This window comes from Liolophura sinensis, chromosome 9, assembly GCF_032854445.1.
Source record: "Liolophura sinensis isolate JHLJ2023 chromosome 9, CUHK_Ljap_v2, whole genome shotgun sequence".
Lineage (NCBI taxonomy): Eukaryota > Metazoa > Mollusca > Polyplacophora > Chitonida > Chitonidae > Liolophura > Liolophura sinensis.
Genome location: NC_088303.1, coordinates 33,547,100 through 33,573,281, shown reverse-complemented (window position 1 = coordinate 33,573,281; position 26,182 = coordinate 33,547,100). Strand labels below are relative to the sequence as shown.

General features: G+C 38.2%; 1 protein-coding gene across 1 annotated transcript in view; it reads left to right on the top strand.

Moving 5' to 3' along the window:
• The first annotated feature begins 2,608 nt into the window (after positions 1 to 2,608).
• Positions 2,609 to 26,182, top strand: part of LOC135474662 (polyamine-transporting ATPase 13A3-like) — a 37,497-nt gene continuing 13,923 nt past the window's right edge. The window contains exons 1-20 of the mRNA XM_064754200.1: positions 2,609 to 2,747; positions 5,948 to 6,030; positions 8,041 to 8,208; positions 8,868 to 8,926; positions 11,178 to 11,268; positions 12,555 to 12,640; positions 13,859 to 13,936; positions 14,761 to 14,830; positions 15,689 to 15,823; positions 16,130 to 16,199; positions 16,708 to 16,839; positions 17,258 to 17,419; positions 17,768 to 17,925; positions 18,313 to 18,501; positions 19,664 to 19,725; positions 20,137 to 20,281; positions 21,793 to 21,918; positions 23,653 to 23,763; positions 24,739 to 24,892; positions 25,441 to 25,561. Coding sequence (XP_064610270.1) covers positions 2,729 to 2,747; positions 5,948 to 6,030; positions 8,041 to 8,208; positions 8,868 to 8,926; positions 11,178 to 11,268; positions 12,555 to 12,640; positions 13,859 to 13,936; positions 14,761 to 14,830; positions 15,689 to 15,823; positions 16,130 to 16,199; positions 16,708 to 16,839; positions 17,258 to 17,419; positions 17,768 to 17,925; positions 18,313 to 18,501; positions 19,664 to 19,725; positions 20,137 to 20,281; positions 21,793 to 21,918; positions 23,653 to 23,763; positions 24,739 to 24,892; positions 25,441 to 25,561 — 2,219 coding nt within the window. The 5' untranslated portion in view covers positions 2,609 to 2,728. The remainder of the gene's footprint in view (positions 2,748 to 5,947; positions 6,031 to 8,040; positions 8,209 to 8,867; positions 8,927 to 11,177; positions 11,269 to 12,554; positions 12,641 to 13,858; positions 13,937 to 14,760; positions 14,831 to 15,688; positions 15,824 to 16,129; positions 16,200 to 16,707; positions 16,840 to 17,257; positions 17,420 to 17,767; positions 17,926 to 18,312; positions 18,502 to 19,663; positions 19,726 to 20,136; positions 20,282 to 21,792; positions 21,919 to 23,652; positions 23,764 to 24,738; positions 24,893 to 25,440; positions 25,562 to 26,182) is intronic.

The following is a 26,182-nucleotide window of genomic DNA, read 5'->3' as shown; positions in this document are numbered from 1 at the left end:
TGTATTCGGCATGACAATTCAGTGGCGGCAGCACTTTGGCGGCATGAACTCGCCCTGCCAAAATAAGACACAGTAGGCTACACGTACACACACCTTATGACTTCTCGTTGTCAAATGACTGAAAATTGTGAAAGGAAAAACCTCTAAAAATTGAGATAGGTATCACTGAAAAGACCATCTAAAACTATGCAGAAATATACTTTCATTTATTTTTTTAGATTTTTGTGAAGAGGTAAAGGCGTTCAAACAGTTGAATTCTTAGGTGTGATTTATGGACTATACTATCAGAGTTTAGGAACTCCGACGTCACAAGACGTTTTTTCAACTCTAATCACGATATTGAATATTGGAATAACTCTTTTCACCCATGAATAATAGATTACTGAAATAATGTTCCCCAACATTCATTCCTTCTGGTGAACATCAGGAAAAAAAGTGGTGTGACGTCAGAGTTCCTAGATATCATTAGTATGGCTCTTAAAGCCCACCATAGTACTCAAACATCTGAGTGCCTTTCAACACTCTTCAAAAAGAAATCAAGGTCAGCCTGCAACCTGCGGATGATCGTCGGTTTTCCCCAGGCCCTGCCCAGTTTCTCCCACCATAATGTTGGCCGCCATCGTATAAGTGAAATATTCTTGAGTATGTCGTAAAACACCAATCAAATAAATAAATCAAAAAGAAATCCGAAAAAATAAATAAAAGTATTGTAGGCATAGTTTTCAGTTGTATGTATATGATGAACCTTACTTAATATTTTAGCTTTCTTTACTTTAAGTACAACCCTAAGCATGCATACATGTACATACACAATCTTCCCCACCCTTTCACCGGCGCAAATAGCACAGTTGGTAGAGGGTCCACTTCGGGAGCGGTAGATCCAGGTTCAATCCTCGGTCGAGTCACACCTAAGACCTTAAAAGAGGGTGTCAACTCACACGTAATACGTGTCCATTTAGAACTATTTTATCTAGACATGCCTACCCTGCAAATGTATCTTCTTCGCTTGGTGTTCAGCATGAACGGGATAGTGCAACGACTGGATGACCCATAATAGTATAATGACTCGGGCGGGGCCACTAACTTGCCTTCGGCAAGGCTTCTCAGTGAAGCAGCACTAGATAAAAGAGCGGTACAACAAGTAGGTCCATAACATACACCCTAAGGATTCCTTCGTCGTCGTATGACTGAAAAAAATTGTTGAGTACGACGTTAAACTCCAAGCACTCACTCTTCACCCACGACCATCCGCAGGTTGCTGGAAGACCTTCCCACGTACGGCCGGAGAAGTGATATAGATCCGATACTCTATTTAGTCATACCTTGGCTACAGAAGATGCTAATTAAAACCACAGATAAAACAGCGGTGGATATACATGTGGGCCTATGTCAACTACAAAGGTGTCATGATATGAAACTGGCGCAGCTCGCCATGCAGTATATATGCCTAAAGGCCTAGAGCTTCCCGCATACATGCAACACGGGGTCTTTCGCATGTAGCCTTACCTAATGACACGAAGCTGAGAGGAGCAGCTGTTCAGTATCGAGTAGAGAAAACGAAAAACACAACTGTCACAACTCACACGCAACAACAAGTTTACGGGCTCAGTGGCCACTACAGTAATAGGCTGGAACATGAGAGAAGTGTGTCCATTTAGGGCTATTTATCTGGAAAATTTTATCTAAGTTTGGGACATGCCTACCCAGCAAATGTTAAAATGTTAAAAGAGGGGTGATTTCGCAAAAATCGATCTGCGTAAAGCATTCAAAGTTTTGCTTTTATTTCAGAATAGCCAGATTATATTTTTCACAAAAGGTCAGCCTGATCTATGCACGTGTTACCATCTAAAATCGATGAATAAAACAATTCCGAAACTTTATTATTTAAAATTTAATACAGGTCGCAGTATAACTGGACTGTTTCAAACTAGTAGCCTACTATTTTAACATTATAAATTGTAGAAGCAAGAGTCTAATGTTTGTTGAAAGGCAATGGTTTGGGATATTCATGTTAAATACAGAAACCTTGATTTGATTAGCGAATATGGACTTAAAGGCTAAAAAATATTCGCCTATAACACATCCAAGCATCTTATGATGTCGATCTCTTGAGCGAAAGCCTCATGTAATTAATATATAGCTTGCTACCAGTAGCGCCATAATGTATAAACGGTCCGTTATTATATTGGCCTATATTATTAACATGAGCTTTGGATATTCCTTTGTAAATTCGGTAGGTGTTAATTTATCATTATATAGCCATTTTTAGTATCGGTAACTGAAAACGATTTGCCGCCTGAGTGAGATGTTGTTGCCTGCGTGGCACGAAGATGTCCTGCTGTTGAGAGTTATCTCCCCCTGTGACATTTCGGATCGATCGGCTGTTCATGATGGCAGCCTTACCCCTCCGGAAAGACACAATAATTTTCGGATTGTTACCAATTATGGCATCAATTTGCCTCGACTGAGCTCACGACAACATTATCAATATGTATTTTAGTTTCATTCTGCTGTTATGAAATAAAATCTTACTCCAAACTCGTCGCACCTGTTTTGTTATCTCCTGTTGGGGTAGGGTAGCCACCAGCTAAACGTAACAGCCAGCCAACTCAAACTAATCGTTGCTGTCATAAATGTGACGAAGTTTTTTGTTTTCTGTTGATTTGTCTAAAGACAGCAACCTTCTGGGGACGTTTTCACAGTATGCTCTCTGTGTCACCAGTATTTTATGATGAACCTCCAATCAGGTAATGGTGTATATTTAGGGTGACAAATTCGAGAAGTTTTGAAGTTTTTTGGGAAAAACTACGGGCACGATTGTTGTTGTTGTTGTTGTTACATGATTGATTTGGAAACCTCATTTGCTGATCTGTGGAATCGGTTATGTGGAACTGAGTGGTGTATATATTTGGGATTTGCTGATTATACGCTAATTAGTCTCTAAAACTGTGTACCTTACTTTGTAGTTTTTGACATGATTTTTGTCCAAAATGGGTCGTCCTAAAAGCCGGTCTGAGCTCTGATCTGCCGATCTGAGCTCCTGTCTGCCAATTAGCCAAGGATCTCGGCTGTGATCTTGTAATGTGGGGTTAGGCGTAGATCACAGCCGAGGAGTCATCCAGGTTAAAATAGTGGTATGGAAAAGCAGCCTAGCGCGGAGAAACTATGCACAACAAAAGTCTGTGCAAAATGTACCAATACATACATTAACATTGGGTAATAGTCCAATGAATTATGTTCACCAAGTAATCCATCTTCATAGATGACATCTAGTATCAGTGTAAATTTCAAAGTTTGACATTACAGAAATTTCACCCGCTGCTGCACATGTGCGCGTCGCTGACCCAAATTTTAAAAACATTCCAGCCCTTGGTGACCTGCAGAATATAACCGTAGTTTCGACTTCGGCTAAGATTTACAGGAGAATGGGGATGTAAATGCAAGTAGCGATTGTGGCAAGATGTGCATAAATATTTCAGCTTTCAGAATTGCAGTGCTTGATGTGTATTCAGGATGAATCTAAAGCGCATGCATCGGAATTGAACGAGGGGGTAGCTCTTTGTAAGCATTATACCAGGTTTGGGTCCACATAGCTCTCAGGCTAAAAGTGGCAAGCGATCCCCACATATCAGTATATATAAGCTACCCTTAGACCGAGGTCTCAGGCTAGTTTGTCTGGCATTGTGGCTAAACAGCAATGAGCATCAACTTAAACTGACATATATCGAATGCTGTTGATTTTCTTTTTTCGAGACCGTGGACATCCAGGTACTTTGCTGGTGTGAGTCAGCAGCAAGCATATGGACGATATTCAGAGAAGTACGGCTCCTAATAACCGAACATTAGGCCTACAGTATGTAAGACAACAGAACAATGTGCACATCATATGTAAATTGTCAGCATCAACAAAACCTGGTTTTGGAGTTACGAGGCTGTGAAGCAGACTTTTGTATTCGGACTTGAACCAGAGATCTCTGGGTTTGGAGTCTACGCTTCTCCCACTAGACTAAAGCGTAATTCTCTCCAGCCCAGAGGTAGATAGCTCTTAGATATCACCCTGTTTCATTTGAAGGAGAAGAAAACTTTAAAAAATGACGCTATAGGCTGAAAAGGGCACATGTTTTTCTATCTGGTGGTGCCTGCTGCATAATTTTGCAGTTTTTCCTCGCCATACACATAAAGCCTGAAAACGGCAAAGCTGGCATAAATCACTCAGTCCATCGCGTCCTCCATATTTAACACGCTGTAATTTATGCTCGGCGGGTGTGTTGCCTATCAGCCAATGAGAGTCGTTAAAACTGCCGGCTTGTTCATGTAAACTCGGAACTTATGTCCAACATTTCGGTTTCCCAATTGTTAAAGCGGAAAACGAACTGTACTGTTTGTACTGTGGAGCAATGTCTGAACACTGGACTTATAAGGAGTAACTGTCCAGGAAGTAAGCTGACATGGCCAGTAAGCTTAAGATTTCACAAAATGTCATGTCAAATTTCTCATAACTTATTTCGTGAATGACGCCTGGGTTATTGTGCCTTAAGGTGACATGATATACAAAAATGATATATAAAACTTACGAAACAATTTATTAACAAAGATTTGTGAAAGTGGGATCACTGCTACAGCAGGTGTGAGAAAGATGGTATCAACGATACTAGCTTGTGAAGTTGTCAATTATTATCATTAAGTTTTTAAATAAATGTTGTTCAGACGCAAGTGGATATGTTTTAACTTTTTGTATTCATGTGATAAGAGAAAGGTGAAAGAATTAGCTAGAATCACCATGATTTCCAACTCTCACAATTAACACACATTTTCAACCACAAACATGTCAGTAGTCGAGTGTACCTTCGTATCCAGATTTATGTGTGAACATATAAGTAGATAGTTGAATCAGGTATGCTTCAGTGACAGCTTTTGACACCTTGGGCATATACATCACTTGTAAACAGAAGTAAAGCACTTGGTGACCAGTCACCTACACTGGCACATACTGTTTAATGTTAGCAGATTATGATGGATCATGGAAATGTAGACTATATGATGTGTAAATGTATATATAGGTCATCGGGTTTGCAACACAGCTATTTCAGGTTATTGTGCAAGGTACAAGCCTGCAAGCCTTTTTATGGCTTAACTTTCTGGTTTATGCTTGTATATAGCTGTCACATATTGTATTAAGAAAAGATTAGTTATACATGTATTATGCATGTAGGGGCCTCCGTGGCTCAGTTAATTAGCGCGCTAGCGCAGCGTAATGACCCAGGAGTCTCTCACCAATGCAGTCGCTGTGAGTTCAAGTCCAGCTCATGCTGGCTTCCTCTCTGGTCGTACGTGGGAAGGTTTGCCAGCTACCTGCAGATGGTTGTGGGTTTCCCCGAGGCTCTGCCCGGTTTCCACCCACTATAATGCTGGCCGCCATCGTATAAGTGAAATATTCTTGAGTACGGCATAAAACACCAATCAAATAAATAAATAAATAAATACTATGCGTGTACAAGAGAAAATAAATGGGGAAAGGGAATATGTTGATTATGTATGTAGACTATTTTACATGTAAAACTTTGAATTTATTTAATACAACAGGAGGGGTTCTCTCTGGCTGAGGGGTTAGCCTGCCAGCACACCATAGTGACCCAGGAACCTCTCAACAATGGGGTCATTGTGAGTTCACATCCATCTCATGCTGGCTTCCTCTCTGGCTGTATGTGAGAAGGTCTTTCAGCAACCAGCAGATAGTCATGGGGTTTCCCCTCAGGCTCTGCCTGGTTTCCTCCCTCCATAATGCTGGGTGCCGTTGTATTAGTGAAATATTTTTGAGTACGGCGTGAAACACCAATCAATTAATAAATAATACATCAGAACAACTTGGGAATGTCATTTTTTTACGCCCCCTTTTTCTTGTAATAGTTAAATTATTTATATTTTTTCTATTTCTTCTCTGTTTCAGATAACACCTCTGAAAAGCACTCCATTCTTTCGGGGGTTCTTATCAACAAAGCCATCCTTATAGATGGACAAGGGGAACAACTGGTGAGTGACATGAAGACCAGTGTGTCTGTACATTAATGTGCACTTGAATATTTGGTAATTGCTTTCAATTGTGGTAATTTTGTTTTCAGATTATTGTTAAACACACAGATTCATTCTTTGAGAGGCATACAAGAAGTTGACAGAGTAACATGCTAAATAACAGTTTCTGATTTATTTCTTGCAGCACGCATGATAATGATGTTAGAATGTACATCAAACTTTGAAAGAAATAAATCACAAGTTGGTTATCCGTACAGGAACTTCAAATTGTGATGAAACACACAGATGTCCGTGGGTACATTTCGGGCAAATTTATTGTTATATATATATATATATATATATATATATTTTTTTTTTTTTAATACATTTAAAGATACATGTCAGTTTTCATATGTTAGTATTAGGGAGGAACTTTGACATGCCTGTTTGAATAAATACCTGTATTCACTGTTGGTATAGTAACAGTAGACTTGCGGTGTATACGCATTTGCTCATATGAGTGGGCCAAGCGATACTTTTTCTACTGAGTGCATGTACTTGTAATTGGAGGTGTGCTCTATTCAAGATATCACCGTGAGATACTTGTGGTTCATGTTGTCTGGGATGACTTCCTGTTGTATGACATGATTCAGAACGCTAGACAGTGAGCTCAGAGTTAACCACAGGGCCGAGCTGTGTACAGGTCCACACCTTCTGTTCATCACCAGCATGTTTGTGTATATGTTACTAACAGGGTGAAGCCACTGTGGGGAAATCTTTCTTTCTACCAGTATATGTACATTGCTAAATGGGTATAAAAATGACCTGTCAGCACAACCTTCACTCCCGTCTCTGCCTCCACAGTATTATATGTCCATGAGTCGTAGCAGTGTTACACCTGGGAGAGTTACATAAATACATTTGTCAGTTTTGGTGTTAACTTTATGTGCTTTTGAGAAGTATATATTTATTTATTTGATTGGTGTTTTACGCCATACTCAAGAAATATTTTGCTCATACGACAACGGCTGGCATTATGGTGGGAGGAAACTTGGCAGAGCCCAGGGGGAAACCCACGACAGGTTGCAGGTTTGCAGGTTGCTGGCAAACCTTCCCATTTACAGGCTTCTGAGCAAGTGCATTATAAGCTACATTGTAAACATACATGTACCAAATCGTTTTAATTTAGATTTTATGCATGAATAAAAATGCACAAGAGGAAGTGTGTTGAACATGTAGTAGCTTTGTTGGGGACATGTTCTACATGTATTTATATATCGAGCCCCAGGGTTTTGTTCTTCCACCATTATTTATGTCATTGTTTAAGCATGTTTTGAAACCTTTGTCCCGGTCTTCCAGTTGTAGTCAGACGAAGGTGCATGAGTTACGTACTCCTCCATTTAGGGTTTTAGGGTTGCTTACATCTTCATCATGCATACATATAATCTGAGTGAAAGTTACACGTAATGTGATAGAATCATTTTTTCTTTGCTTTGGGTTTTTTTGTAATTTTTAAGAGACACGACTATAAATAAATATGTACGTGTTTTTCATCCTGTGATAAATGTCACACAAAGGAAATTTAAATGTCACAATGTCATTTACACAATGTGTACATTTATAATGTACACAGGTATGTTGAAAGGATGATTTTGGGTTTTGTGGTAACATAAAGTAGATAACCAAAGCTCAGTTTTTATGTAAGGCCAATCACATTTGATCCCTTGCTCTGTGTTTCTCGTCTGCCTTTCCGTTTACCCCCCACCCCTATCAGAACTGAGTGTTTCGTTTTTTTTTTTTACCAAAAATGATCACATTAGTTGACATTATCATACAATAATGATGATGATGGAAAATGACAATAGTTCCTCATCCCAGCACCTGTTTTTCCAAAATATTCTGACGGGAATCAAGGAATCAGATATTATTAGCCAAATGTTCAGATACTTGTGAATATAAATGGTACAGTATGTAGATATTGTACTGTGTTCTGTACTACCACATTGTCTGTCTGTTTGACGTATGTTACAGGAGTGCTCTGGTTATCGTGACCATGCCTGTAAGAGGTGTATGTATTACCTGTTATGTGTGCTTACCCTGGGCTTTTCTCTACTCCTCACTCGCTGGAAGCCTGAGTGGGGCTATTACCTGACCAAAACTCGCTGCCCGCTCGCTACTGCTACCTGTGTCCTGCTGAAGGTAAAGCACACCATTCACGCTCTACTTCCTTCCCACAGAAACTTTGCGCCAAGAGTAACGTTAATCTGCAGATGGTGTCTTCAGATTAGCATGCTGTCTCATATTCCGTTTTCAATTCTTACAGCGTACATGTTTTTTTGGACAGTAACCGTGGCACAAATATATCTGTATGTCACTTGAGGAAAAGTTTGTCGGTGACTTCAAGCCTGGTATTATGCACTAGGTCATAAACGATGTCAGTGGCTTGCTCGAGGCACCCATGAAAGCACCATCATGCATATAAGAATATACATGTATTGTGGAAAATCTTTATAGTTTTTTTTGTTTGACGGTACTTTGTGTTATTTCTTCTGGTGGAGATCAGTGTTTCCTCTGTAAACCTCTTCAAAACTTCATATAATGCAGAATCTTCACTGAATGAAACTAGTAATAAAAATTATTTTTTTTAATTCCAGTTAATTTTAGTGTTAGGCCTCTGGTGTAAGAAAGTGTGATACTTGTAACTGTTGCCAAGTATTAATCAGACAGCATTAACTATGTATGCCGTATTTACACAAAATTATTGTTTGAATGAATTTTATTTTCATTCTTTCAAACCAGAATGAACTATTTCAAGCTGTTACCCACATGTTCATCAAACGTTGTTCTCTCTTTTTCAGGATGCATCTGGACAGTTCTTCACTGCCGATATACAGACATTACATTTGAACCCTGGCTTGTAAGAATTTTAACTTCAAAGTATCTTCATTTTATATTTACTTTTAATATGAGTGAGTGAGTGCTTGGGGCTTAACGTCGTACTTAACAATTTGTTAATTTGTTAACAACTTAATCAATCATATGACGACGAAGGAATCCTTAGAGTGCATGTAATGTATCTCCTTGTTGCAGGACGGATCCGCCACTCTTTTATCTAGTGCTGCTTCACTGAGAAAGCTTACTGAAGTCAAGTAAGCCGCCCTGCCATTATACTGATACAGATCAAGCAGTCGTTGCACTATCCCCTTCATGCTGAATGCCAAGGGAGGAAGCTACAACGTCCTCTTTTAAGGTCTTAATTGTGGCTCAATCCAGGATTGACCCTGGACCCACCGCTCCCGAAGCAGACGCTCTACCAACTTTTCATATGTTGTTATCACAGTGAATACTGTGTTGTAATTGTAACTAGAGTTTCCTTGAGTAGAGCTTTAATAGAGAACCATGTTTCATCTAGGACAAATACATCAATTTTAAAAGCAGATGGTGTATATAATTTTATGTTATTAAATGGTTGTTTTCACATTGGCCTTGTTATAGGTCCAATGTCGGTCGTATTGGCCTAGGTCAGACCGAAGACCTATAACAAGGCCAATATGAAAGCAACCATTTAATGACATTTTTGTTAGTCACCTGCGTGTATTTGATAAAGTAACACGTTGGAAAATATATTACACTATCACCCTTGTAACGAACCAAAGATCTCGTGAGGCAAATGTCATGAAAGCTGTGTTGATTAAAATGTGGTCGGAAAGATATACTGAGCAATTTAACAGATTGATTTGTTGACTCAAGACTTTTTACATACGGTATATGGCTATGTGAAGGAAAACATAGTGATAAACCACCAACCTTTACTGACAGACTATCTGACATGTGACATACAGACATGCACATTATACCGGTGGTCTTAACAAACCATACCAACACCACATCTGATAATATCGTCAACCTCAGTGTTACCTGAATCCCTTATCCACAAATGTACGTAAGAAGATGCAGGCATGTAAATTTTCAAACAATTCGATCTTCCAACAGTTACACATGTTTATTAATATAATAAAGGACGTCATAACTAAATGTCTAGGGTTTTCAGGACCACATGGTCCCTGTTTAGTCCTGTGAACTTTCCTGTGACCCGTTCAAGTGAAAGTGCTTGTGTTTCCCTGAAAAGATATTTAAGTTAATTGTCCCACCAGTGAGTGTAGCCAACCAAAGGACAGAAAATGGATGACGGTCATTTTTATTGCGCCTAATGACATCATATTGGAAGTGGATGAAGTCAACATTGCTTGGTGGGTCATTCTCAGATAGCTGCATGTTTGGTTCTAGCATTCCCATGTTGTATTTGTCATCTGTCATTACTACACACAGTCTGTTGGAACTGAACAGTCCCTGTACGTTTTGGTATGTCCATGGTGTTGACTGTATCACTGGAAATGTGAAGACTATAGTCTGTACAAAGACCTCTGCGTGAATTGTATGACATGCACTGAATACAACGTATTACAAACAGATACACACAAGTGATGAATGAATGTCTTTACAAACAAGTTTGTTCTGTATTAAGACAATATAGGTGAAACAGTTGTTAATTTTTGAAAATGTCTCGTGGCACTGCAGAGCTTTTTTTTGTCTGGTGAAGCTGAAATGTTACCTCTGTAAATCAAAATTTTGGAAGATCAAAATGATGAAACATTTAAGCTGCACAAGTTATGCAGTATCGGCCCTACTTTAGATTTTTTTCATTTCATGTAGTGGAAGTTGTAAAATATTGTCAGAGTTGGTGAGGGAAAATCGTGAATATTTGCTGTGAAATACTTGTGGCTGCCCTGAATTTATCCGTCATAGCCTGACTGTCATATGTTAAAGGGCTAACGTTGGCAAAATCTTCAAAGTGCTAATAATGCAGAATGTAACCATTGACTAGTATCAAACTTTGGATTTCCTGCATAAATTTTACACCTGCACTTTCTGTTAAAAGCATTTAGATGTGCTGTTCATCGAAAGAGTAGAATCTTAGTTTTGATGGCAACCTTTATTTCATTGTTCACATGTGAGTAATTTTTTACACAGTCTTGTGGCTAAAATTATTCTTCGTTCAATTGGTGATCAGTTATAGATGATGGAAAACCAGATTTAACCTTTTGATTAGTTAGTAATTGTTCTGAAAGTCTATTTGCATCTTCAAGCTGTATTCTGTTCTATTGCAGTAATACAAGTATTCAAGGTTTAGATGATGGACAGGAAGAGGAATCATATGAAACAGAAAGTGTGACAGCATGTCTCACATCATCACAGCTGGTAAGTGTGTTGTTACAGAAGGTGAGACAGCGTGTCTCACATCATCACATCTGGTAAGTGTGTTGTTACAGAAGGCGAGACAGCGTGTCTCACACCATCACAGCTGGTAAGTGTGTTGTTACAGAAGGCGAGACAGTGTGTCTCACATCATCACATCTGGTAATTGTGTTGTTACAGAAGATGAAACAGCGTGTTTCACATCATCACAGCTGATAAGTGTGTTGTAACAGAAGGTGAGACAGTGTGTCTCACATCATCACAGCTGGTAAGTGTGTTGTAACAGAAGGTGAGACAGCGTGTCTCACATTATCACAGCTGGTAAGTGTGTTGCAGCAGAAAGTGTGATAGTTGGTTGGATATCCTCACAGCTGGTAAGTGTGTTGCAGCAGAAAGTGTGACAGTGTGTTGGACATCGTCACAGCTGGTAAGTGTAGAATCAAAAAAATGGGACAGCTATCACTGCTGGTAAGTGTGTTGTAACAACAGTGAAAGCTTATCTTACATCACCCCAGCTGATATGTTTAGAAATGGAAAGTGTTACATAATGTCTGACATCATCACAGCTTATAATTTGTTGATTAACCAAAATGTCCCAATATATCACAACTTGCAAATGTGTTTAGAGACCAATGTGTAGCAGCATATAACTACTGTATGTGTATGTGGAATCACCAAAGTGGAGCACCCCACAATTTGCAAATATGTATGTTGAATCACTGAAGTGTAGCAGGATATCGCAACTTGCAAATGTGTATGTTGAATCACCAGAGTGTAGCAGGATGTCGCAACTTGCAAACGTGTTGAATTACCAAAGCGTGGCAGCATATAACTTGCATGTATGTATGTTGAATCACCAAAGTGTAGCAGGTTATCACCACTTGCAAATGTGTTGAATCACCAAAGTTTAGCAGGATATCACAAGTTTTAAATGTGTTGAATCATGAAAGAGTAGCAGGATATAACAACTTGCAAATGTGTTGAATCACCAAAGTATGGCAGGATATCACAACTTGTAAATGTGTTGAATCACCAACATCAGGATGTCACAACTTGTAAATGTGTTGTATCACCAACATCAGGATGTCAGAACGTGTATTTAAAGTATATTGATATGAGGTATAGAATTTGAGAAGAAATGACAAGCAGCAGATACACTGTGCATTGCTTGTCTACTTTTGAATCAAATGTTTTATAGTTCTTTCCAAACCTGACTTTATTAATGTGAAACTGTCACATACACTTGTAAGTGATACATTGAGAACAATCATGTCCTATTCTCACGATAGGGAGTGGAGCGGGTATTGACATACTTTGACCATCACCACGAGCGGTTTGTCTGGGACATCCAGTCAGCTACATACAAGAGATTACAGTAAGTGATGTGAATGAGTTCTCTATTCTCATGTCTCAGTAAATGTTCAGTTTTTGACAAACAAATATAGCCTGTCTGGTTTAAGATTCCTAGTAGAGAGAAGGAGAAAATAATTTAATACATAATTTAAGAAAGCAGTTTACTATTCAACACCAGTTTTACAGATGAGCCAACTCAACTTATTTATTTGATTGGTTTTTCTCATCGTACTAAAGAATATTTTCAATATACGACTGCAGAAAGCATTATGGTGGGAGGAAACTAGGCAGAGGGAAGAGGAAGCCAGTGTGAGACTTGAACTCACTGCGATCACATTGGTGAGAGTCTCCATTGTGATGCCCTTGCCACCATGCCACGGAGAACCCCCGCCCCCCCACCCACCCCCCCACCCCCACCCCACCCCAAACCTAATTCGAAGAAAAATCCTAAAATGAAATAAAATTAAAATTGGTGGGATCTGATAGGCTTAGATTTGGCACTTTACGATTATCTGAAATGCTATTTGTTATGTACTGTAAAGTGCACATTATTCGCTGGAATTCAATTTCACGGATTAACTTAAAAAATGGGTTCGCAGAAATTAATTTCCTAGTACTTCACAGTAGAAGGAATCAGTTGATGTTAAGATTTACACTGATAGGACCCAGGGGCCTCTCACCAAGGTGATCTATATGAGCTCTGGTCTCATGCTGGCTTTCTCTTCAATCCTAGGTGGGAAGGTCTGGCGGCAACCCTGGGCACTGCTCAGTTTCCTCCCACCATAATGCTGGTTGCCATCATATATGGTGAATATTCTCCAGTACGGCGGAAAACACTTCTCAAATAAATAAATAAATACACTTGTGAGAAAGGAAACAAAGTTTAACTCAAATATAAGACCAGACTATAACCTACCTGTACATGTGTACCAGCATGCAGACTACAGAAACTTTATGGTGTATTGTAATGGTCATGAAGAAAGAAAGTTTCATTTCCTTAAATGTGGGAACCGAGGACAAGGCTTTGGGTTATATACAAAGGTCTAAGCAGCATGAACCTTAATATGTGCTTCACTGAGATGAAAATTATGGCTGAAGTGAGAAAAATGCTCTGGTAGCTAATACTGAGCTGATCTTGTGAAGTATTACAGTGTTTGGGGATACTGTGAACAGGGGTGTTCATGAATGTATTGATATGGAACAAAAGCTGATTCTGCTGTTTATTCTGTTCTTCTCTTAGGGGTTTGGATGTCAACACAAAGTGCTCGGCTTTCCATGACTGCTTTCAGGGCATGTCTGCTGTCGTTCAAGCTGAAAAGTAAGTCCAGGATTTCTTCTCCTTACTTTCATTTTCACTTAAAGAATAAAAGTACATGTACCAGTGACACTGTTTAAAGTAAATATCAGTCTTTAAACTTACTGTATTTCACCTAAAGTTTGGTATGTAAAAGGGCAGATTCAGAAGCACATAAAATGATACTTTTGATGCCAACACAACTTTTTCTGATGACAAATTAATCAAAATTCAAAAGAAAAAATCTTAGTTGATCCTAGAAGGTGAATGAATCGATCAGAATCAACCAAAATATGTCGCGAAAAAATGCTCAACTTGAGGTGAAATACAGTATTTTCGATATATCTTCAGCTAAATATTTTTCCACTTACTACTCCACTAAAATATAAAAAATATTAAGTCACCTCATATTTAAATTTTATGAGAACACATCTCACAATTGAATGTTTTGTTAAAACACACATGCAAACAAAATTTATTTTATGCACACCTTTTCTATTGAAATTTTTGATCTCAGTTTTTGTGAGGCCTTTAGGCAGTTAGGGATGTTTGTGGGGCTGTTAGCAATGTTTACTTAAATATACCTTCATTGAAAACTATTTGACTTCCTTTTACAAATATGGCATTGAAGCCTTTATGTCACGTGTCGGAAAATTCATCAGGCGCAAACAGACAGTCCTTACCCCTCACATTCGATTTTCTTCCACACATTACACTGAGCTCGGTCATGTAAGTTGCTTTAATCAACAGAGAATTAAGTACACTCGTACATCATGTCTTCATTCTTTTTCGTGAACTACACTATTTTTAGATATGTATTTTATCCTATCTACACACCCCATTTTCAGACTTCAGTTGTATCGGCCTAACTCTATTGATATTGAGGTGAAATCATACTGGAGATTATTCATTGATGAGGTATGTGCATCATAATGACTTCTATAAATCTAACTGTCCCTTGATCCTTCAGCCTTGGTGGCTAACAGAGAGCAAATTTAGGTAAAAACGGTGGTCATTTTTTCATTGGTTCACAAAATAATTTGTAGCGATGCTTGAGTAAATTATGTCTGAAGTTTGCTGTAATGTTTCAGTCAAGTATGTCAGAAGTATACTGTAAGGCTTCAGTGAAGTACGTCTGAAGTATGCTGTTATGCTTCAGTGAAGTATGTCTGAAAGATAATGTAATGCTTCAGTGAAGTATGTCTGAAATATGCTGTAATGCTTCAGTGAAGTATGTCTGAAAGATAATGTAATGCTTCAGTGAAGTATGTCTGAAATATGCTGTAATGCTTCAGTGAAGTATGTCTGAAGTTTGCTGTAATGCTTCAGTGAAGTATGTCTGAAGTTTGCTGTAATGCTTCAGTGAAGTATGCCTGAAGTTTGCTGTAATGCTTCAGTGATGTATGTGTGAAAGATAATGTAATGCTTCAGTGAAGTATGTCTGAAATATGCTGTAATGCTTCAGTGAAGTATGTCTGAAGTTTGCTGTAATGCTTCAGTGAAGTATGTCTGAAGTTTGCTGTAATGCTTCAGTGAAGTATGTCTGAAGTTTGCTGTAATGCTTCAGTGAATTACATCCGAAGTATTCTGTAATGCTTCAGTGAATTATGTCTGAAACATGTTGTAATGCTTCAGTGAGTTACGTCTGAATGCTGTTATGCTGTTCCATAAATTATGTCTAAAATACAAGTATATTATAATACTTCAGTGATGGACATCTGAAATATGCTGTAATGTTTCCGTAACAGTTATGTTGAGTGTTGAATCTGTTGACAGGTACTCAACCCTTTCTACATTTTTCAAGTGTTCAGCGTGGCCCTGTGGTTCTCTGACAAGTACTACTACTACGCTGGCTGCATCATCTTCATCTCCCTCATTTCCATCATTGTGTCTCTGTATGAAACTAGAAAGGTGGGTCTTTTCCTCTGCTTGAAGCATCAATTTGTAACACCAATCAAATATTGTAAAAGACCTAAAATTTCTGAAAAGAAATGTTATGAAATATTACTTTTGGTACCGAATAGTTCAGTTTTTCAGTACGATATCACCACCCAAACAAACCTTAAAACGTTTTTTTATGATCAGTAAAACTCTTAGAATCTCGCAGTTTAGCCATGGACGAGCTAGGTGATGAATTGATTTACAGTAATTTACTGCACCTTCCTTTGGCCCTGTAGTTTACATTGTAACCTATCTTTGCTGTGTTTATCTTCACAGCAAAGTGTGACCCTGCGAGACATGGTTTCTATGACAACATCAGAGATTTTGGTATGCAGAGGAAACAAAGGTATGTATCTGGTGCAGAATATCAGGAAATGATCAGATGACATCAGTAATGCCTGACTAAACTGTAAGAACCAAAACTGTAGAGTACATTTCAGAAGTATTAAAGTAAACAAAATTCTGTCACATTTTCCCTCGGAAATATTAATCTTGACTGTGCTCAGTTCATGGTGTCTTTGTCACGGGATTTTTTTTTCACATAAGTATGAGAAGAACGAGGACATTGTCCGCATAAAACAAGTGATGTACCCATTGGATACTCTTATCTGTAATATGTCCTTGTTTCTGTGTACTCATGCTCATGTAGAAACAAAGAGATCATTCACAAACATTGCAGCATAAAAAAAACAGAGAACAGAGTGTTTTTTACACAGCTTTCAATCAGCTTATGTAGGCATAAAATACATATGTTGTGCAAACATGCATGGCTATTATTTAAGGCCATGTAGTGTGTAATCTTTACTCTTGTAGTGACACACTTTTATGCATTTGAACTACACTCTTGTTACCAGAGTTTGAGGTAGTGGACATCCACAGCCTGGTGCCCGGTGATGTAATAGCCATCCCCTCCCATGGCTGTCTGATGCCCTGTGACGCTGTCCTCACCCAGGGCAATTGTATTGTTAATGAGAGCATGCTCACAGGTGAGAGTTATGTCCCTTTATCTCTAATCTTTATTCATTCATGTTATTGTTGTTTTAACTCCATACTCACAAATAAATAATAATTGTGCAATAATGGAATGGTGGTCAGTTGTATGGGTGGAACAAACCAGAGTGTCCTGCATAAACCATTTACCTTTGGCAAGTTACTGACAAATTTTCCTACATATGACATACAGATGCACACACAATATTGGTGGAAGAGAAGTGAAGGAATGTTAGATTGCACAGTGTCACAGAGAGTGTGGTCGGAGAAATAGACAAATTCTCTGCCCAATGCCAGGTTTGAACCCACACCCAAGGTGTCTTAGAGGATGAAAGGCCTGTAACTGTAATGTTTTGAGAAGACTTCGCTACTTGCACATAACATCCTGAGATCTCGTATTTCCCTGTTGTTCAGGTGAGAGTGTACCAGTTACCAAAACCCCGTTAACTCATCAGGAAGATACAGAAACCTACTCGCCAGACGAGCATAAACGCCACACCTTGTTTGCTGGCACCCAAGTGATACAGACCCGCTACTATGGTCAAGCCAAAGTCCTGGCAGTGGTTATAAGAACAGGTGAGTAGTGGACAAGCCATGTTCTACCTGTAGAACTTTCACTTTGGATCAACCCCTGATCCAGAACCTTATCTGAAATGCTCTTTTATTATTATTATTAAGTGTAAAAGTCATCTGATATGTCTGAAACTTGTGACATCCTATCTTTTAACATGGACCAATACTCACTTAATGGGAAAAGTTATAATGTCAAAGGATTCATTTCAGGGAGTCCTGAGTGTAAGATAACATGGTCTTGAATATCTAGAGCTATTTTCCTTACTTTTTTGGCAACCTTGGATAGGTTACCTTGCTTGACACGTTTGCTGTTGCTTGTTTGTGACATATCTTTTCACGTCTCAATTACAGGGTTTAACACAGCCAAAGGGGAGTTAATCCGCTCGATACTCTTCCCCAAGCCTGTCGGGTTCAAGTTCTACCAAGATGCCATGAGATTTATTCTGTTCCTGGGCCTCATAGCAACAGTAGGCATGATCTACAGCATTGCTATTCTCTACAGGGAAGGGGTAAGTACTAGTGCACCAACTGTATCGGTTATACCTTGCCTGAGCAGCTGTTTGTGATAAGGCATGTGTTGTTATGGGGGGTAGGGCAGGAGGTTGGAGAAGATGGCAAAAGTGGACTGTTTAAATGGTGTTTGAAGTCTTTGTACTCTTTGTATTTGACTGTGAAAATAAGTGGGAATACTGGAGGTTTGATACTCAGTAAAGGGCCTTAGTCTTTAACCATTAGGGTTCCATTCCATTCGCTCCCGGGTGGCCACTGGAGGAGACCAATGGTGCCACTGCCGCCACCGAGTCTGACTTCAGACTCACAAAGTATTGTGATATTTTTATCCCAAAAAAAGAGTGACCAATTTTTTCTCTAAGTCGATGTTTTTTTCTTTTTTGCAGGTTTTGTTCAGTAAGATAGTGTTGAGAGCACTGGACATCATCACTATCGTGGTGCCTCCAGCTCTCCCGGGTGCCATGACAGTGGGCATGGTGTATGCTCAGATGAGGCTCAAGAAGCAGGGCATCTTCTGCATTAGCCCACCCAGGATTAACTTCTGTGGCAAACTCAAGCTCATTTGTTTTGACAAGGTAAGTAAATATGCAGTATTCATGGCAGCTAATATGCAGTTTTTACATCAACTGATAGTGATATTATGGGAAAAGGGTAATGTACCCATTTACTTAAAGTGTACATGTTGTGCTAGCACTACCGATTGCCCTTTGCACATTTTCAGAACATAATTTTAGTTTTGCAAAATTAAAAACAAAATTGCGAAAACAACCTTCGCAACCTTGACGAAGCAGTATCACCCAATCATGTTACAAGAATATTTGGTTTCAGAGGCATTTTACTTTTGATTCAATATTGTGTCGAGCTGGGACTTCTGCACTGTCCATAATCAAACCAAAACTGATGGAAGTTCATTCTGTACATGTTAACACATGGGCTTTGTATTCAAGGGAAGTAACCCAAGGAAAGCATCCAGCCTGCGTCTGTTTACTTGTATGTGCGTGTGTATCGAGTTGCTCGATGGGGGAAATCTACAGCCATCTGCAGGCTTACCTAGGGTTAGCATAGACATGAAGTAAAAAATAATATGAGCCTTTAATAAATGAAAAGCAACAGAGAACTGTGTCCAGAAATACTTTAAAGTATTTTTTCACATTTTTTTCTCACCAAGAAATGGCACAAAAGAAGTGTTCTCTTAAGTTGGATTTTTAGGACATTCATAGAGATGATTTCCCTTAAAATAATTAATTTCAGAATGGTCCAAAAGTAAATAAGGTTTGGTTTTTTTTACGTAGGAAGTGAAGTTTTATCCAACTAAGCATGATTGTTATGGCAAGGCTAAAATTCTAAAAAAAATTAATTCAAATAGTTTTGGGGATAGATTTGTCCAACACTTAGAATGGCACATCACTTACATGTATGTTCAGTTTAATAATGGTCTAGCAAGCAGTGAACACTGAATACACATTGTTCATGGAAATTATTGTACCTCAAAAACTTCATTTTGTCAGTACAAGTGAATGTTACTTATTTTGATTCCGGGTTTCAAGTCCAGCTTATGCAGGCTTTCTCTCCGCTCTTACGTGGGAAGGTCTGTCAGCAACGTGAGGGTTGTGGGTTTCCCCCGGGCTCTGCCTGGTTTCCTCCCACCATAATGCTGGCTGTCGTCATATAAGTGAAATATTCTTGAGTACAGCGTAAAACAACAATCAAATAAATAAATAAATATTTTGCTTCCAGACTGGTACCTTGACAGAAGACGGCCTGGATATGTGGGGTGTTTTACCCGTGGTTAGTAAAAGGTTAGTACATGTTGGTAGTGATGATCTTTATTCCGGTTCCAGACTGAAAACTTTTTGTGCACAGCTTTAAACAAGTATAAGCCTGTAAAATATGTGAATGAATGAACTTCAGACTTGATTGACTTAGTCAATAGTATTAAATCGGCCATTTGCATGAAATCAGTTAGATATTAAATTTATTTTATGTTTTCAGTCTGGACCCTGTAACTTGCCACATCACATGTATAGGCCTAGCCCTACAACGATGGCAGTCATTTGATCCGCAGATAGCAAAAGCGACATTTTTTGGTTGAGAACCTATTAAATGAAATCTATTGAAGGGAATAAACAATATGCATTCTGCTAGATATCGTTTTTATCAGTAATATTCTTTGGATATTGTAAAATTTAACGTTTCTTGTTTGTGCACAGGTTTCATGGGATCATCCACGAGCCCAGCACATTGCCCCGTGACCCGTTTCTGGTGTGCATGGCAACATGCCACTCTCTGACAATGATTGACGGAGAACTGAATGGGGACCCGCTCGACCTAAAGATGTTTGAATCTATAAACTGGGTAAGATGTGATACCATTTGTGACTTATTATAAGAATTTTATATTCTACGTGAGAAGGTCTGCCAGCAACCTGGGGATGGTCGTGGGTTTCCCGCGGGCTCTGCCCGGTTTCCTCCCACCATAATGCTGGCCGCCGTCGCATAAGTGAAATATTCTTGAGTACGGTGTAAAACACCAATCAAATAAATAAAGTAAATAAATAAATTTTATATTATATGTATCTAATAGGATTTTGCTGCTGCAAGTTTAGGGCATATTTATTTTATGCATTTTTTGATCAGATTGCTTTAACTGATAGGCCCAAGGCAGGCCAAAACCACTGACATCTTGTGTTTGAATCCCAGGTTTTTTAATAGGCGCTGCACATACATGCCAAATTTGGACTGGGTCTGAAGTGGATGTACAGATTTACTTTATTTTAATTTTGTACTCATTGGGTTGAGTACCAACGTACATGTGCATTTTGGATGTAACTAAATGATGGTATGGAAATAGTTGTGTGTACTGTTGATCATCGTATGAATTGTGTCAGTATTGCTAAGGCTATATGCAGTCATAGTTTGATGAGATATATGTTTATCAGGTGTTCAGGCTTTGTCCAATCCCTGGTTATGCCTGAATTCACTCCAAGTGAACCTGTATATGTTGGTAAATAGTTTGGAGAACATGAATTTATTTACATAAAAGCATGATGCTGGCTTCCTCTCCAGCCATACGGGGAAAGGTATGTCAGCAACCTGCGGATGGTTGTAGGTTCCCCCGGGGCTCTGCCCAGTTTCCTCCCACCATAATGGTGGCTGCCACCTTATAAGTGAAATATTTCTATCTGTATTTCTACATGCTTGTTGTACAGAAGACATGTATGATACATGTGGATAAATGTTTGATACAAGCTGGCACTGCACCAAAACAAAAGCACTAACATAAACGCATATGTGTTACTGCGTGTCGTGTTTGTGCCCATCTATCATTATATATCTGTACGTGTAACTTTATACTTCTGTTACCTGTGGAGACACATGTACATCGTTGTGTGTTTAATAGGGTAAGGACTTCGTACTCCCATACAAGATTTAGTGCTCAGCTGAAATATTTACAACAGCTGGTTAAGGGATTAACTGCACATGCCAGATATGCAAAAACCCAGGCTCATAAAGCGCCCTACAGCATTTTTTTTATTGTACATTTGTCATATAATATTTTGTACGTCACTGTTACCGTACCATTGTCCTAAATGTGCGATTACCGTACATCTTTGTGAAATTGATCCCAGATGGTTACCTACTTAATGCTCATTATTATAAAATACCTCCAGTATGATTCTTCATTTTACGGAGAAAAAAAATTCTGTTTTTATCTTTGTTTTCTCTTATTTTATTTATTTATTTTATTTTTCGTTTTGTAATATGAGGACCCCATCATGACCAAATAATGGTCTCAAATTTTTTTGTGTTATTCATATACAACAATGGAAGATCTACCTGTATGTAATGATCATACCTTTTCTCCAGGACATAGAGGAACCTGGGGAGGATAGAACCCGCTTTGATTGTCTTATGCCCACTGTGGTTAAGCCTAAAGCACCTGGCTCACGAGCCTTCTACCGGGGATACCCCTCCTACAACAGTAATCAGCAGGTGAAGGTCTCCCCATCCTTACTCCACAACAAATTCCCCCCCTACCCCCATCCAACCTTTCAGCCTGTCCACTCCCTAGACCTCTGCATTTTTCCTGTTTGTTTTCAGGCTTCTGTTAGGGGGCATGTCACAAATTTGCTTGTTGCGCTTTTGTTTTGCAGTTTTTGCAGGTACATGTATGTTTATGTATAATAATAGTGTCAGAAATTCATGGAAATTTGGCTTGTATGCAAATTTTGTTACATTGTAATTTTGCCACATGTTGACAATTTTTAAGCAGCATGGCTCTGCCTGTGCAAGGATAGATAATATATACATATTCAGGTGTAGTTATTCACATTTCATACTAACGTGTACATCAAAATTCATGTAAATTCTGCTGCCTCATGTAGTATACACATATCCCTATTAAGGTGTGTGTTGCTTGTATTTTTGTAGTATGCCCAATGTAGCCTCTATATTCTCTGAAATACCTTTTACAGCATTTCCAAAACCATTTCCTTGTATTTCTCAATACACAAGCTTACATTGTTATTCGGCCTTGTAATGCATTCGCTTCATTTGCTTACTTCATGTCTGCTTCATGCCTGCTTTGGTATATAATTTTCTTTGGGTTATTGCTTCTTTGTGATAAAACACTTTCACAAACTTCATTTTGTTGTCTGTTTATATCATTGTGCATCAGTTATCACAAGCCTCTTGGTAGATAATCAGTTATCACAAGCCTCTTGGTAGATAATCAGTTATCACAAGCCTCTTGGTAGATAATCAGTTATCACAAGCCCCTTGGTAGATAATCAGTTATCACAAGCCTCTTGGTAGATAATCAGTTATCACTAGCCTCTTGGTAGATAATTTGTTATCACTAGCCTCTTGGTTGATAATCAGCCTTCACAAGCCTCTTGGTACATGATTAGATATCGCCAGCCTCAAGAGATAACCTGTTATCATGACAGTCTCTTGAGAGACATGTTGACTAACAACACCGCAGATTTAAACTACCATGGCAACAAAATGTCTTTACTCTTGCCCTAGCAGTTGTAATTCACTTTGTGGCCTGTGATAACTTTCCTCAGCGACCCCCGGTATTGTAGGGTTACGGTGCATTAGCATGGTAGTTACATGAACATTTACTTACTGTGAATCTTCAACCTTTTCAACCTCTGAAGCACTTTTTTCAGTGGAATTTATTTATACAATTATTATCAAAATGGGGACAAAATTGATTTGTTTGTGTCACTAAAGGTGCAGGATTAATAAAATTGTGCAAGTTATTTCTCTACTCCCCATAGCTCTCTCAGAATGTTTCAAAATGTAGGTCACAGTGGTGGTTGAGAAGGTCAGAGAATTAGGTAACCTTTCATACATGTCGCCAGGGCTCATAATTTATTAAGCAACTGAAGTCATCAATTGCAAGTGCTTAAAAGCCAAACTCGTAAAGAACTCAAATTGTGGATGGTACATTGTTCTGCACCAAAGAATCAGTGTGTCAATTTTGAACTTCCGACAGCAAAGCATTTTAACTGTGCTTGAATTTTTGGCCACCGTCTTGAGATGTATGATAAATATGGACCCAGGTCAAAAGAAGTTGGTACAGACTCGGTACAGGGGCATGTCTTTTACGCATAGAATTATGCCCAGTGTTCTCATGTGTGCCCTAGTGGGTGGTGGTTTCAGCTCAACATTTTCTTGCCGTTTCTGAAATTGGAAGGACATCCACTGGTCCATTTTCAGGTTTTAGAAGAGCCAGGTCAGGATACTAGTAAATTTGAAACGATGATGCCTACTGTTGTGAAACCGTGTACACGAGACACATTCATGCATGATGTCAGTCTACCTGACAAGGTGACTATTCTCCCAACCTTATTTTGTCTCCACTCTGCTTTGCCAGTCTGCAAAATGTAGTCATTGGTGTAGGCAAAATTGCCATTTTTAATATGTATACATATTTTCAGGAAAAGCTTTCAGATTTTTGTTTGATAAAAGAAACATTGTAAGACAGAAAATTGAAAAAGAGAGGAGAAAGTATCTTGAGGTTTACTTCCTGTAATGTGTAAATTAATATATATTATAAAAAGTTTAAAAATCACTGAAATTGCCATGTAATCAAATTATGAATTTTAATGGCTTTGTTTCTATCAGTGAAGATGGCCTTGTTGTGCTTTCTGGCAAACTCTTTCAAACTAACATCCTTCAACAAGTAGTTTAAAAATCTATTGAATTGCATTACAAATCTGATGTTTAGAGCTTGTCTGCAAAAAAAAGGCTTGTGTTGAAATATAAATACTAGAGGAAAGTAACAGACAGTTGCATTGCATTGTTACCCTCCTTTTTAACAGCCTAATAATTGTCTTTCTGTACTAATTTAAACCCTTTGTGTGATGTGCTTGCTTATGACTTTTGTTTTAATTTATAGCCTGCCACACTTTGGCTTTTAATTAAACCTTTATTTAAATTTAATTTTTTAAATCTGCATACATGTACGTATAATAATTTTCAGATGCTCAATATAATTTTACTTTTTGCAACTATTGAAAGATTGTTTTTTTTCTTTTTATTTATTTTTTTTATCTGTTTATAGGTATACATATGTCCATTTTGACAATGATTAATGTGCTCAAAACTTATAATAAACCAAAACTGTTTCTACTTTCTTAATTAATTTCTTGTCTGTTCATAATAACAACAGTTATTTCAAGATGTAGATAATGATAACTACCTATGAGTTCATGTTAATTTACTTCTTCATTTTATCTTTCACAAAATGTACACTCATCCCGAAAATTAACCAAAGTAATGTTTTTTTTGGTTTTGATCCAGCCTCCCTTTGAGGTTGGGATAGTTCGTCAGTTTACCTTCTCCAGCAGCATGCAGAGGATGAGCGTCATCGCGCGTATATTGGGCCAGTCGCACATGTCGGCGTATGTGAAGGGAGCGCCAGAGAAAATTATCTCTCTTTGTAAACCACATACTGGTAAGTTAGAAATTGTGAAATTTGGTTGCATGGTTTGGTGTATTTTATGCTGCCCACCACAGTATAAACTAATGGCTGTGCACTGTCAAAGGAATAACTGATGTATTCCGTGAAAAATAACTTGTTATTCAGCCATTAGGCCAGTTACGTTGTATGCAACAACGCATGGTTGTTACATTGTTGTTATACATGCTTATCATGAGTGACCACTTAGCTTAGAATATGAAAACCACCTCTGTAATCTTCTGTTTTTCAGACCAAATATTTGATAGTCTGTCAGTTACATATTGTAAAATTTTATTTTGGTTGGCTCATTCCATCTCATTGTTTCTTTACAGCCAGTATCTGTTGCTACACTTGATGTCTGTAAAGATGTGTTTTTTCATCATTTCTTTCCTATTTTAAATCCAAATTTGAGTGAATTACCCATTTTTAAATAAAAGTGTGTAAAATGTTATGTGATATTATCAGATCCAACTTTGGTTTTTTTATGGGTTGTTCTTTGTACTAAAGAAGTTACTTTTTTTTCCTTTCCTGTGTTACTCCAGTACCAGAGAATTTCCCAGAAGTATTACATCAGTATACAATTCAAGGGTTCAGAGTTATTGCCCTTGCTTACCGTGAATTTGACTCAAAACTCACTTGGCATCAGGCACAGAGAATCTCAAGGTATAATCTTTTATTTTAAAATATTTTCATTTCTTTAAAATTTATTGTATTTTAATTTTTATGTCTAGGGGTGGTTTTGGTTAAACAGCACTTTAAATTTGTGGCCCATCTGACATTTTGTCTGTCTTTAACAGCCAAAAGCTCAAAAAATGACAACCCTAATTCCTCTATCAGTTCGCAGATGAAAGAGCAACTATATGCACAATTTTGTTTTAATTTTGGGGATGAAACTAATGTAAAATTGTCCAGTTTCAGGACCTCACAAAAAGTATAATTTATCATCAAGACAGGATAATTTTCTCAGAGTATGCTTGAATAAACACCTTGCAAACATGAGAAATGGTTGAAGAATTACAGTATATCATCTTTATGTGTCTAATTTTACATTTTAAACAGTCTGACATTTCCGTTTTTGTAAAGTATGTATTGTATTGAACTTCAAATTTCCCCTCAAAAGTGCATTTTTAAAGGCAAATTAAAACTTAGGAAATATTAATTTTGGTGCTGAAACTTGAAACTTTCCATTAGGATATCATCCTACCTTCCAAACAAACTTCAGAATACCTTTTTTTAAATTCAATAGAACTCTCAGAAGCCAGCAAAATTAGTGACTTTGCCATA